General features: G+C 36.0%; 1 protein-coding gene across 11 annotated transcripts in view; it reads left to right on the forward strand.

Annotated features, from left to right (window-relative positions):
* NFIB (nuclear factor I B) overlaps positions 1-14,518 on the forward strand; it is a 429,811-nt gene that overhangs the window by 353,887 nt on the left and 61,406 nt on the right. For all 11 annotated transcript variants that reach the window (XM_045840343.1, XM_045840349.1, XM_045840344.1 and 8 more), the window contains exons 4-5: positions 5,662-5,730; positions 13,047-13,167. In XM_045840343.1, coding sequence (XP_045696299.1) covers positions 5,662-5,730; positions 13,047-13,167 — 190 coding nt within the window. The remainder of the gene's footprint in view (positions 1-5,661; positions 5,731-13,046; positions 13,168-14,518) is intronic.

Consider the following 14,518-nt stretch of genomic DNA (forward strand, 5'->3'; position numbering starts at 1 on the left):
AGCTATGTCTTACAACATCACTACCAAAAAAAACAATTGGAATTGTCGGGCTAGAAAATGCCTGTGAGATATATAGTGTCCTGTTCTTTCTCTAAAGCAATGCAAGAAAAGTAACAGGAAACAGTCATGTAAAAAAGTGGAATCTGAAGGTTATAATGAGCTTTGGAGATGCTTTTATACAATTTCCTACCAAGTAATAATTGTTCAATCTAATGGAGGTCTTTATAGCTGGAAAATCCCCACCTCTGTAGACACAGGTTTTGTCATCTGTAAAATGGTAACATGACAGCTTGTAGGTTAATTGTGAGCATTACATGAATTAATGCTTTTGAAGATCTTAGCACATTAGCTTGGCATACATTGGTTATTATTACCTTTGCAAGGTTTTCCATTCATTTCTGGGACTTCTCTTATTGGATGACAAATCTGCTTATTGGGCCAAAAAAACAGTTCCTGGAACTATGCAAAATAAATCTAATCCACCATCTACATTCCCAGTCCTTCAAATACTTGAAGACAGCTTTCATGCATTTAATAACTGCTTTCTGTGGCTTATTTATTTTTAATTTCAAGACTAGAACACAGTAGACTATAAAAATGAGTGTTATCAGTCTTCCTTTGGATTTTCTATGTAAATGTTGTTTAACATTCAAATGGTGCTGATTATAATTTGAGATATTAACAGTTAGATATGCCATTGTGTCCCTCTGTTGTTGTTTTTAAAGAGGTTAAACACTGTATTAACTTCTGAGTAGTGATTTATTGTTGCTTTTGTTAAAGAAAAATGAAAAAAGAAGTAAAATAATATAGTTTGATATTGCCTTTGAGAGTTTTCAGTTTGCAGAGGTCTTTATTTCCTACTCAATTTTGCTTTTTAAAAAGCATACATGTGGTGTAAATACAACATCACATAAATGCCGAGTTGCTCTTGGCTTCCTGGCTTAAGCTGCTGTGTAATATTGCTCTGTAACCATTAAACAGCTGCTCTGCCTCAAAGATGCTCTTATTTCCTTTGGTAGACAAAGGGTATTTACTTCATGAATGTCTCCAAATTGCTTTAAGATCTTTGGCCTTTGTATCAGCTATTTAGATTCACAGGGGTCTACGTAACATGAAAGTTGTGTTTCTGGAAGGCCCCCACAGCTTGGAGGCTACAACAATAACTGCACTTTGCTGAGTCTCACTCTTTATATTATCACAGGGCTCCTGACCCCCTGCATGACCCACCTCCCTCCCCCAATTTTGTCAGAATCCTTATGTATTATTTTTTTTGTATCATGTGAGCAAGCACTATTACTTCAATAACTACCCAGGTGTTGTGTCATTCACTATTTCTTTTCTTTACTCTGCTTCATCTTGGGTAATGCTTATCCATTGTAAAGCCTGTGCTACATACACACATGCATGAAAGGTGGCAGCCCCCTGCTTCAGGCGCTTCTCCCAAGCCCAGTTGTCTGATTCCCACAACACTCCCACTCTTATAAGGTCATTGTCAGTAGGCATTACCACTCATCCTTGGGAGTCTCACTATGCTCCATGCAGGAGCAGAGCTCAGTGGGAACTATCAGGTCGCATTTTTGTCTAGTGGATGCCAAACCAGCTCTGACATATTTTCAATACCTTTCATAGTTTTAGTAAAATAACTCTCAGTTTTTCTTGTAGATTCAAATTCCTTAGAACTTAGGGAGCTGGAGGTCAGGTAGGGAGAAATACCATGCTCCATTTGGAATTGTCTTCCCTTTTCTATGGAATAGTCATTGTATCTGCCTGTGTGTGACTGCCTTACTGTCTTTCCCACTAGTAGGATTAGCTTGAGATAGCACTATTCTGTTATGAGGCCCCTAACAGGTACAGCCCACTCCATCATAATGGGCATGACTGAGAAGCAAATGGAGCCCAAACTATTCATTGGAGAAATAAGGAAATAAGCTTCAGATGATACATACATATTGAAATGTTATTATGTATTTGACAAGATGTAATTTATATAAATACACTGAAATGTTCACCATTTATTTATTCATTCATCAATTTTTATAGATATTTTTGAACTCTTACTCTTTAAACACTTCTAGTTCCTTGGTATATATTTTGTACTAAATGCCTAAAGTTACACATTAGTACACAACAAAGTTAGAGATACAACCTGAATGTAATCACTACTCTTTTCCATTCTACCCAAAAGCCTAAACAAAACCTCCAGCAAATGAGTTCCGGAGTATAACAAGGCTCAATATAGATGTGCTTCAACCTTGAGCCATCTAAATCTCCACTGTTATAAAATTACTAATATGCTCCTTTGTGATTGTGTCAGTAAGTTGTATTTTAAAATTTTGTTCTGTAAGCATTTAGTTAGTAGTTACTATATGTAGAGATGCTGAGTTAGTTGTTTGGGAGATACAGAGATGAACAAGAATTGAGCCACTCCTTCAAATAAAGGAGGTGATAATCTAGTAAGAAATACAAGACTTGAAAACAGTTATCTTGGAAAACTTGAATGTCCAAAGTGATGTAAAGTAAGTACAAATTATGTACTATGTGAATATAGATGAAATAAATTGGTTATAGCTGGCACAGGGGTTGGGAGTGGAGGGTAGAGGTGCAGACTGTGGAGTGGATGGTTGAACTGGACACTAAAGACTGAGAGTTGAGTGTGCAGAAAGAGGGCCTTCTGGCCAGAAGGGAGCTGCCTGAGAAAGAGAGGAGGGCAGGCATGTACAGAGTACAGGTGAGGATGAGTAACCTTGTCTGATGGGTTAAGTGCGTGAGCTGTGGTCATGATAAATGAGGTCTAATATGAAATGTAAATAAGCCCAAATTTAGTATATTTACCGTACGTAAACTTAATGTTTACCATATATGAAAGTATAATTTATACTTTAAAACAACAAAAGCAACAAAAATCCTTGTAGAAAACGATGGTGGTTCAGAAAATTAGAAATATCTTTATCACCAGCCTTACAAAGGGAATCAATGTGTTTTTTTGTTTTCATGTCTTTTAATACCCTGTTAGCTGACATACAAGTTGCTCAATAATCACTGAAATGAATTCAACCTGGTGAAAAATTAATCGTTCAACATGTAGGAATTTCTCAAAATAGAAGTACATCAAATGGGGACATTTGGTTATCATCCTCTTAAAATTATGTATTTTTTTGCAGTAATGACTTAACATGAGGCCTAAGTTTTATCACCAGGTGGGATCTCATAATTTCTTCTCTCTCTTTCTTTCATTTTTTTTCTAAAGAAGGTAGATGTGTGGGTATAAAACAGTGTTCAGACATAGATGACTCCTCAGTCCACAAGAGGAAAGCATATGAGGGTGGGACCCCCCCCCCACCACCAAAAAAACTGTAATTGTCTTCTGGAGGATAGGCCCCTTATAGTACAGGCTTCTCCCATTAGGTGAGTGTCTAAGAACCCATTGGTATCAGTGTACCAGCTAGTGGTGTTGTGAGAGGCAGTGTTGGCCTTCACTGAATTTTTTTTAAGACTCTCAGTGAGTTTGCCCATTTCATGATGGGGGATTTACAAGCACACCTGCCCACACCACCTGAGTGTTCAACAGTTTTTGACCAAAAATGGCATGATCCCCATGCCCCACCCTCTCTATTCACACTATTTTACCCTAAGCAACTATTTTTTTGTTTGTTTCCCTGGATGAAAAAAGTCCTCAAAGGGAAATGTTTTGCCAATGTGGAAGAGGTGAAACAACAACAACAGAAATGACAGAAGCACTAAAAGGCATCAAAATCGATGAATTCAAAAACTGTTTTGAGCAGTGGAAAAACGTCTTGATAAGTGTATTGCCTCAAATGGACAGTACATTGAAGGGACTGAAGTTTAAACATGTAAGAATAAATACACAATTTTTTTAAATGTGTTTTTAACTATTTTTTTTTAAAGATTTTATTTATTTATTTTTAGAGAGGGAAAGGAGGGAGATAGAGAGAGAGAAACATCAATGTGCGGTTGCTGGGGGTTATGGCCTGCAACCCAGGCATGTACCCTGGCTGGGAATCGAACTTGGGACACCTTGGTTCCCAGCCCGCGCTCAATCCACTGAGCTACGCCAGCCAGGGCAATACACAATTTTTATAAATAAATTTTGGGTTTTTTGGGTCCCCTCTTGTATATTATAATTAAATGATTTTCTGTCTTTTCACACTGTGTATGGTTAAAAAACGGTGTGATAACTTTGGTTCTGGTAAAATTTCTAAATGCAGATTTACAAATGATTCGAGCATGCCTAGAACCCAGGGTGTATAATTCAGTGTGTGGGCGATTGTTGGCTCCTGCTGCCCGTTTGCACTTAGTGGTAACACGTGATCAGGGCCTCTGTGGGTTTTATATTTTTATCTCACTTATTATTTATTACAACTCAGTGGTGTAGGTGATTTTATTATCTCTAATTTATAAATGAGGGGCTCTGAGGCCCAAAGAGTCTAATAACTTGTTCAGGATTCCACACTGGTACATGGTGGGTGGGTAGCAATTCCCAGCTCTTTGACTTGAGTGCTTCATATTGCTAAACCGCCAGTGAATGCCTCAGACCCCTGCAATGAATCTCATCCCTTGGTCCGCCCTGAATCTTTAAGTAGAATCCAATCATATTGCCAGTTCTTGGAATCTAGAGCTGTTTCTTGGAAGTGTTTTAATTCTGAGGATTTTCAGACTCTTTTAAATCTCTCCTTAGGATAGCAGTAAGTAACCATATTCCTTGTTCCTAAGGTGTTCTCTTCCTCCTCACCCTCATTACACCTCCTTCACTTAAATGAGAAACTTGGAACATGACGGGTGTTTGTGGGAGCCTCCAGCTCTAGTCCTGGCTACAGCTAGACCAGCTACCACACAGGTCTGATTTACTCAGGTGCCTGAACCATTTGTTGGCTACAGCCACAGTGGTCCCTGTATGTGAAAGTCATAGAAGGGTCACATGGCATTTCTTGGAGGTCTGGAATCATTGCTGTGTGCTAGAAAAAGTGTCAGTTCTTGAAATGAAGGAAGTCCAGGGGCGTAGTAGCAAGAGTGAGAAAGCAAGGCAATCGTGTGAGGTATATTACACGAAAATAGGTTGATGCAAAGAATGTGTACAAGTTATGCTTTTGTGTGATTCATGACCCTGGAACAAGGGTGGGGGTGCTGGTAACAGCAGCTCACTTTTCTTTAATCAGGGAAGGATTTGTGAAAGAACAGTGGTTTCAAGAGATCTTTGAAGTAATTCCAACAAGGTGCTAATTGTGGTTGTGGTTTTCCTCTCTCTCTCTCTCTCTCTCTCTCTCTCTCTCTCTCTCTCTCTCTCTCTCTCTCTCATTTTTTTCAAATGGTTGGACTTTAGTCTACCAGCTGCTACCAAGCTGAACTGCATTTATGAACTTTCTTTCTCTAGGGGTGGGCTGTAGCAAAAATAACCATACCGATTGCCCTGTACCTTTAGAAGGTTTTAAAACATTGTTTTAGAAGATTATTTAACATCTAAACTTTTTACTTTAATTTAGACAGACCCAGTTTGCATTCACAAGAGTTTTACTTGTTTTTGTTGTAAGCTTACTTTTTTTTTGTTCTAACCTTTGGTTTAAAAACACTTGAACAAATTCTAGTGTTTAATCATTATTTACTTCCTGCTTATGTTGATCTTTCCCCCTTGGTGTTTATTTTCAGGATACCTTGAAGATAGTTTTGTAAAATCTGGAGTCTTCAATGTATCAGAGCTTGTGAGAGTATCCAGAAGTAAGTAAATTGTTTTCTGATTATTTAATTTTGCAGCAAGATTTAAAATATTTTACATTTTGAACCTTAAATACAGTATGAAGGGTAACCATATATTAGGAGAAACAGAGTTTTAAATTCTTGGACCTTTGGATGAAATCATTATTGAATATATTTTGCCTGACTTTGCTAAAATATTTTTCTTTAAATCATTAAAACTTCTTGTACAAAAATAATTTTAGGGTTGTTCTGATTGCTATGTTAATGGTATTCATTTAACTTACTGTTCTCTCTGTGACCATAGATGGTCATTTATATCAAAGGAAGTGCGATTAATTAAATGTGCTCTGTATTGTTATAATAACCCACATAAGTTTCCTGTAGATAAGTGATTTTTTCATTTTACTAACATTTTGGTGGGGGCTTAGAGATGTACAGGATATACACACTAACATGCAGAGTGTGGAGGGATGCAGAAATTAACTTTGCAGATTGCAGTTGGATATAGATAGAAAGCATTGTAATTCAAAACAATATCCAATTGTTTTAACTGACTACCTCACCTGAGACACCATTCTTGGCAGGCTGATGAGATGTTTCTTGGTTAAATTCACCTGGCCAGCTACCTAAGCAAGGGGAAAGCTTCCTCGATCAACTCTTTCATTTATTACTAGTGTGTGCAAATATATATCTAAAATGCAGCTCTTAATGCACTGATTACATTAAAGGAGGTGCCTTGTTTCTTCCTGCTCTCTTCTCTGATTTAGCTTTTTTAATGTAACTTTGAAGGGTGTTTTTTCACTTGACATTTTGATAGCCTTACAGTTTGGAATGATGTTATTCAGATAAGATAGTGGCACTGTGGTTCTTGTTTAAATTGTGTTTTTCACTTGGGTCAAATTCAGAGGCCATGAATAAGATTTATGGTGATCCACAAGAACAAACTGGGAATGAGTTACTGAGGGCAAGAATAGGTAGAGTTGTATACAGTGAAAGAATCTCCAAGCTAGTAGATTATGGACTATGTCTTTTGAACCATAGATTCTCAAAGAGTTCAAATTTCTAAAGTGGTCAATGCAAATAGCATGTATCTCAGAGATTTCTGCACATGAGCCTTAAAGATCGTAAGCAACTTATGCTTTCTCACACAATTTCCCGGAAGGTAAATGTATGCCCAAAAGACTTCTGTCATAGGTTATATACCTGGGGGCAGTGTAGACCAAAACTTCGTACCCTGCAGTCCCAGGGTGCGCGTTTGCTGGGGAGAGGATTCTGATGGCTTACTCCATTGACCGACGTGACACTGTAGTATTTTCTCTGGTCAGTATATGGTGAAGGTCTTTGACATATGAAAGTTTTTTATTTTTTTAATTTATATATATATTTTAAATTTGGAAAGGAACATGCCTGACTTATTTTCTGGCATCACATAAGGAAGGGCATATTTGAAGATTTGTGTGTGTGTGTGTGTTTTCTCCACACTGTTCTTTATTAGAGAAGCTAAGCTGTTGCAGTTATAAGACATTATGAAAGTATTTGCTTAAATTTGTACTTCTAAGTTCCATGATAGACTTTCATCTTTCTTATGAGTAGCACAGTAGAGTCATCGGTCAGAAAATATTATTAGTTCCTCATCATTGGTAACATTATGCTTGATGCTGTAGAAGGAAGGCCATATAAGAACCATTAAAAGCCCAGAGAGATATTTTGAAAAATTTGAAACATAAAACTTACTTTTGAAACATTAAAAATTACTTTTCTATAACAATCGGAAATGAGGTAAATTTAACATACTTCATTCATTCTTTCATAACTCATCCTGTCATCTCTTAGAGGTTTTTGTTACCTGTTACAATAAACATTACTGATTTGTAATTGGTACATTAATTATCTATATTCATTCATTCATTTATTCAGCAAACATTTATTTTCTACTCTGTGTGCAAATAGGTATCTCTGAAGTGCTTGAGAAATTTATTCTCCTAAGTGTTTTAATGTATCCACATTATAATCTTATTTATACAATTGAACTTTATTGTTTATGAAATAAGGGTTTTCTAAGTAAATATAAACTTCAGTACAAATCACAAATTCTGACTTTTTGAGGGTTTATGGTATGTTAATGGTTTCTATCCTTGAGGGTTTTACTATCATATAACCCACTAATGTGTGTGTTGACTTTAGCTAATGAAGCTATTCAGTTTTAGGGATAGTGATCTTTCTGTTGAATGATATTATCTCCATCTTAAAAGTTGATTTAAGATCAGCTTTTGGAGTGAAGAGAACAATAAGAGAGATTAAGGGCTGACCTCTAACCCTTACAATCTGAGATTCTTTGGAGCTTGGTTTCTAAGAGGCTATTGGCAGCCTCTTAACCAGGATTTGCAGCTTTCGGGCTTCTTGCCTCCCTGGGATAGGTGCTAACTCGGTCCGTGCTTCTAACAGCTCTCTCAGAGGCTTTCAAACAGGATATCTGTCTGGGACTTGCTGTTCTTATACACTTTGTCATGAAATAAATTTTGTGGGTGTGCTGTTTTAAAATCTGGTCATGTTTATTATTAATCTACTTTTTTTCCCTGTCAACTCCCATTTGGTGTCAGAATGCACACTAAAATTTTACAGTGCTTGTATATAAATTTGTAGACAGATTATTTTTATTACTAATTTGATATTCTGGAATAATCCTCTGGAACAAAATTTAGAAAAATTCTATTATTATTTTACTATAAATTATACCTAGTATGTTTATGGTCAAGTGATCTGTGCTGTCAAGCATTATGTGTTCCATAGAAACTATAGATGTTTGCCTAAATATTGCATGAACTTAATAAATTTCAATAATTTGTATAAGATGTAACCTATAAGTTTCCTGTTAGTAACTTAGTTATTTGAATTGTATCCATTACTGTTATAGGAACCAGACAGATCGCTTGCTTTCACTGAGCCCCGCAAATGCCTCCCTCTATCACATGCCTGCTTTCCAATGTCACATAGAACAAGGTTCTAATAATAAACTTTAGAGCATGTGGTTACTGTGGGATTTCTTACCTTGCATTTTTTAACCTCCGGTGTACCTCAAGCCACAACAAACAGTTGCATTTTGGCTTTCCAAAGGATTTAGCCATTAGGCACAGTTGTACACTGAATACAAAATGTTCTGTGTAAAATGAGGCTAACATGAATTATATATAATATGAACAATCTAACAGAAAGCAGAAGCTTGAGAATTTTAAAGCTGAGACTAATCTTGTATATAGTGACTTACTTAATTTTTAGTAGGAAAAGAAAGATGTTTATTATATATTTTTTGATATTGCTCTGCACTAAAACATGTGCCTCATAGTCATACTTTCTTAAAAACATTTTAAGTTAATCTTGGCCTACCTGATATTGCAGTAAAAATCAACTGGTAATGAACACATTTCAAATGTTTATAAAAAATTCCGAGTAAAAAAAAGTTCCTTGAAAATCTGTGGTTCCTTTGGAATTTTCTATTCACCTTCAGCAGTGAAGAGAGGCAGGAGGACTAAGTAGACTATGTATTCTTTGAGTGAGGCTCAGGGGCTCTAGAACTTTGTTACCACAGCACAGGACACACTTTTTCTCATTAGGGCCTTTGAAGGCCCAATAAAATCAAGTGAAGAAATAAAAACTATTCTTTTTTTATAAAACTGTAATAAAGAAATTTTTATTGAGTGGAATCTGGCTTATATTTTTCTCATACCTTCTAATTGTGAGCTAGGGCAGGTATTAAAGGGTAGAAAGGTTTGCATTATATATTTTTAAGTATTTTTTATCGATTATGCTATTGCAGTTTTCCCAAATTTTTCCCCTTTATCCCCCATCCACCCTGCCCCCCAACCTTCCAGCATTACCCCCACTCTTAGTTCACGTCAATGGGTGTACATATGAGTTTGAGTCCTCTATTTCCTATACCATTTTTTATCTGTCCCCATCTATTTTATGCCTACTAATTGTGCTTCTTCTTCCCTGCACCTTTCCCTCCCTATTACTCCCTTTCCCCTCCCCACATTCATCCCTCTGTGTGATGTTCATTTCTCTGGTTCTGTTCCTGTTCTGGTTGTTTTCTTAATTTTTGTTTTCATTGTTTTTCTTTTCTTTTAGGTTCATTTGTTGATAGTTGTGAATTTCTTGTTTTGTTGTTCATATTTTTTATCTTCTTTTTCTTAGGAAAGTCCCTTTAACATTTCATATAATAAGGGCTTGGTGATGATGAACTCCTTTCACTTGACCTTATCTGGGAAGCACTTTATCTGCCCTTCCATTCTAAATGAAAGCTTTGCTGGGTAGAGTAATCTTGAATGTAGGTCCTTGCCTTTCCTTACTTCAAATACTTCTTTCCAGCCCCTTCTTGCCCGTAAGTAAGGTTTCTTTTGAGAAATCAGCTGGTAGCCTTATGGGAGCTCCTTTGTAGGTAACTGTCTCCTTTCCTCTTGCTGCTTTTAGGATTCTCTCTTTATATTTAATCTTGGGTAACTTTTAATGATGATGTGCCTTGGTGTGTTCCTGTTTGGGTCTGACTTCTTTGGAACTCTCTGGGCTTCCTGGACTTCCTGGAAGTGTATTTCCTTTGCCAGACTGGGGAAGTTTTCCTTCATTATTTGTTTAAATAAGGTTTCAATTTCTTGTTCTTGTTCTTCTTCTTCTGGCACCCCGATAATTAGAATACTGGAATGTTTCAGGTTGTCCCAGAGAATCCTCAGCCTCTCTTCATTTTTTTGGATTCTTGTTTTTTTGTTCTGATCAAGTTGGTTGTTTATTTCTTCCTTTTGTTCTAAATTGTTGCTTTGAATCCTGGTTTCCTTCTTGTCACTGTTGGTTCCCTGAATAGTTTGCTTTATTTCATTTTGGGTATCTTTCATTTGTTCTCTCATTTTTCGACCAAGCTCAATCAGTTCTGTGAGTATTTTGATTACCAGGGCTTTAAATTCTCCATCAGATAGGTTGGCAATCTCCTCATCAGTTAGTTCTGAGATTTTGCTGTGTTCTTTCATTTGGGCCATATTTCTTTGTCTTGGGGCAGCTGATAGGTTGTAACCAGGAGAGGCCTTAGGTATTCACCCAGGAAGGGCAACCCTCCTTGCTCACTGCCGGTGTGGGAGCGGCCAGAGAGGGAACAGTGCAGCTCACCTGCTGGACTCTAGCACACTTTCCAACAGACTCTCGTGTCAGACTGGAAGTATCTCTCACAGGTGCAACCCCAACCTTAGCCCAGAGTCAGCTCTGAGTTTCAGTTTTCCCCTTAAGTCAGTCTCTCCTGTGCAGCTCTGCCAAGCTCAGCAGTCAGCCCTGTCCCCCAGCCATTTCTGGAGGTTTTTCTGAGTTGGCCTACGCAGTCTGTCTTACCAGTCTGGTGGTTCTGGTTGAATTTTTCTTTAATTCCTTGGTTGTCAGAGTTCCATGCAATTTAATTTTCTGGCGATTTTCATTGTTTATTGATTTTAAATTGGTTGTTAACATCCTTTTAGTTGTGCAAGGAGGTGAAGGGTTTCTACCTTTGCCTCCATCTTGGCCAGAACTAAAACTATTCTTAAGTACTGTCCTTTGACACAAACCTGCCTGGTTTCCACCTTGCATATTATCTCTGCCCATGACTTTGCTCCTGACGTAAACCATATTTGAAATGACCTCCCTTCAAAACCTTATATTTACATTCTCTAAGGTCTAGTGCTAGCCTTAGCTTTTCCACAAACTTGGACTATTAAAGCTTGTGTTGGAGTCTTCTTCCCTTGAAATCCTACAGCATTTATTTATCATGTCATTCATTTGAGCGGCTTCATTATGATCTGCATTATGCTTGAATTTATGTTCTCATGAGTACTTTGTTTACCCACCTTATTGACCAATATGTTTTAAGGACCAGGACTATCTTAGACTATTTTGTATTCCTTGCAGCACCTGACAGTAATGGACACAATCAGTAACTTGTTGAATGAACAGATTTTCAGCAAGTAGGTTAATTTATACCTTCATCTGTTTTGAGCATGTTTTTGAACTGATCCATCTTTGCTGACCACTTTAGTCTGCAAGGGAAGAAATTTGTGGAGGAAAGCAAAAAAGGAAGGAAACTTATATTTGTGGAATACTTGTTATGTACCAGGCAAAATGCTGGGCTTTTATCACTTTTGATCTCATTTCATCCTCAAAATAATCACAGGTGCTAAGCTATTATTATTCTTATTTTATAGTTTAGGAAACCGAGGCACATAGCTTATAAGTGGTAGCGTTAGTTCAAACTAAAAAGCTATCTGGTAAGACTGTACTCATTCTAACACAGCAACCACACAGATCTATTGAAGACATCTAGAAACAGTTTTTTAAATTAAACTGATGTACAAAACCCAATACCAACATGCAAAAATCTCCGTTCATAATATATAAGTAAATTCAAAAAGATTCCTTGATTTACAAAATAATATCTTAAACCGTGAAACTCCATGTGTGTATCTTAAATAAATTATAAGGTTGTAGCACAAAAATATTTTCCCATCACCTAAGGACTTTTTTTTCTTTTAGAGGGAAGGAGTGGGTGAGAGAGGGAGAAAGAAACATTGATTGATTGCAGCCTGTATGTGCTGGACCAAGGATCAAACCCACACTCTTTTGGTGTGTGGGACTCTGCTCTAACCACCTGAGCCACACCATCCAGGGCAGCACAAAATTTTTTGAAAAACAAAACCTAATTATTGAGAAAGGCTACACTTATAATATTCATATTCATATGAAACCTGAATATCTATTTTGAGAGAAAATAACTTGGCTTTCTTTCATATTTTAAAATTTTACTTATATACCTGTCATAATATAAGAATTATTTCTATCATAAATATCATGATTTTGAATCCATTATTATATTAATGTTAATATTATTATAGAACAATATTTGTCATTTATTTATGAAATTGATCTATATTTATTTAATGATGATTTGGTTTTTGAGAGTCAGCTCAGTACAAAGCACCTTGCTTGGTGCTGAGCGTATTTTGTTTTCTCTGATGCATCTGTAGATGAATGGGGTGACAGATATAGTTACAGCTACTACAAAGGAGTGAGTGAGGAAGGTTGGAGAGTTGGAGTACGAGAAGTGGTAATCAATAGTTACAGTCTGAGTGCCTTGAATTTTCAGACTTGAACTTTGGTATCAGGAGGAAGTTTTCAAGTCCTGCCCCAGCATATGGTTGATATTAGAGTCTTAAAAGTAAAGACAGTTCTCCTTACCCTTGCCCAGAAGCATGGAAAATATTAGATTATTACATTTGAATAAAGATGACAAGTGTAAATGTCATTCCCAATGTTTCCTTTGTTTTAATCCTCAGCACCCATAACCCAGGGAACTGGTGTCAACTTTCCAATTGGAGAAATCCCAAGCCAACCATACTATCATGACATGAACTCGGGGGTCAATCTTCAGAGGTCGCTGTCTTCTCCACCAAGCAGGTAACTGGAAGAGAAGGGGCTCTTGTTCTCCATCTGTATGCAAATAGGGAGGTAGGGAGGTACAGAATAGGGGAAACAAAGCAAAGAGTTAAAGAGTTTTTGCTGATTTCATACAGATTTTTCATCTTTCCTCACAAAATGTATTTTTACATTTAAAAATTAAATGTAATTTTTATTCAAAGCATTTTTTAAACTTTTTAAGGAGTGACCAGAGAACTATTAAAATGTATTGATATGATTTCTGTCCTGTTCTGTGAAATATTATAATTCTTCAAATTAACTAATTCTTTTGGTGACTTTAAAAATGCCATTGCCTTGGCAAAGAACCCTGGTTTATGATTGATCCATCCTACAAACTTTTACCCTAATACCACACTCAAGCTGGGGAAAATGAAACATACAAAATAAAATGTGTCATTTATTTAAAAGTAAAAGGCCTCATTCTAGTCCAAAGTTTGCCATGTTCCTCAATTAATTGATATTCTTTGAATAATTTAGTGAACTCTCAGATACCAATTAAAATATTACCTGCTCTGAGATTTGGTTTAACCACTCTTTTTTGTAGAAGAGCTACAGTGAGATTACTCTGCTTGTTAGTTCTTTGTTGACATTCTCATTTTTCTCTCTTGACCTTCTTATTGTAAATTTCATTCCCACAAAAGTTTAAAAAGAGGTTTCCTATTTAATTGAGGGATAAATAGCTTGGAAAGTCACTGTACATAGGATTTCAAGAGGATTGAGTTAATGAGAAGGTAAAGTGAATAAATAGTATAGCTTTATTATTTTTTTAGTTAAATATGCAATATATGAAGACCCATTTCATTTCCAGAGTGTTAAATATACCCATGATCAAATATGATGGTATACAGGAATTCCAGAAAAAAACATATGTTTTATTTTTATTAACTTTTTAAATATTATTTTAAATAATATTAATAATAATAATATTAACTTAAAAATTAAAAAATTGACTATTTTCCTATCCTATTTTTGTAATGCAAGTTAATTGCATTTCAGTTAATTATGGGGCTATGGACATTTGTATGTTTATTAGCTAAGTTTAATTTTATATCATTTATGATCAAAGTGTATTTTTATATAGTTAGATTGTGTAGCAAGATAATTGGGCTTAATATCACTAAAATAGTAGTGACGTGGTGAGATTTTAAAATGCTTTAGTTTTTTTTAATTTAAAATGTGAATAGTAATTTCTAAGTTTGTCTGATGGACAGTATTTTGTCAACATAGAGCCTTTCTCATGGTTATTCAGTATCAGACATTATGTCATTCTGAATAAAAATGGTTAAAAATTTCTCTATTATTTCCTTATGAAAATCTTTTCTCTATCATT

The sequence above is a fragment of the Phyllostomus hastatus genome, unplaced genomic scaffold, assembly GCF_019186645.2.
Source record: "Phyllostomus hastatus isolate PE091 unplaced genomic scaffold, TTU_PhHast_1.1 phas_contig_34, whole genome shotgun sequence".
NCBI classification, from domain to species: domain Eukaryota; kingdom Metazoa; phylum Chordata; class Mammalia; order Chiroptera; family Phyllostomidae; genus Phyllostomus; species Phyllostomus hastatus.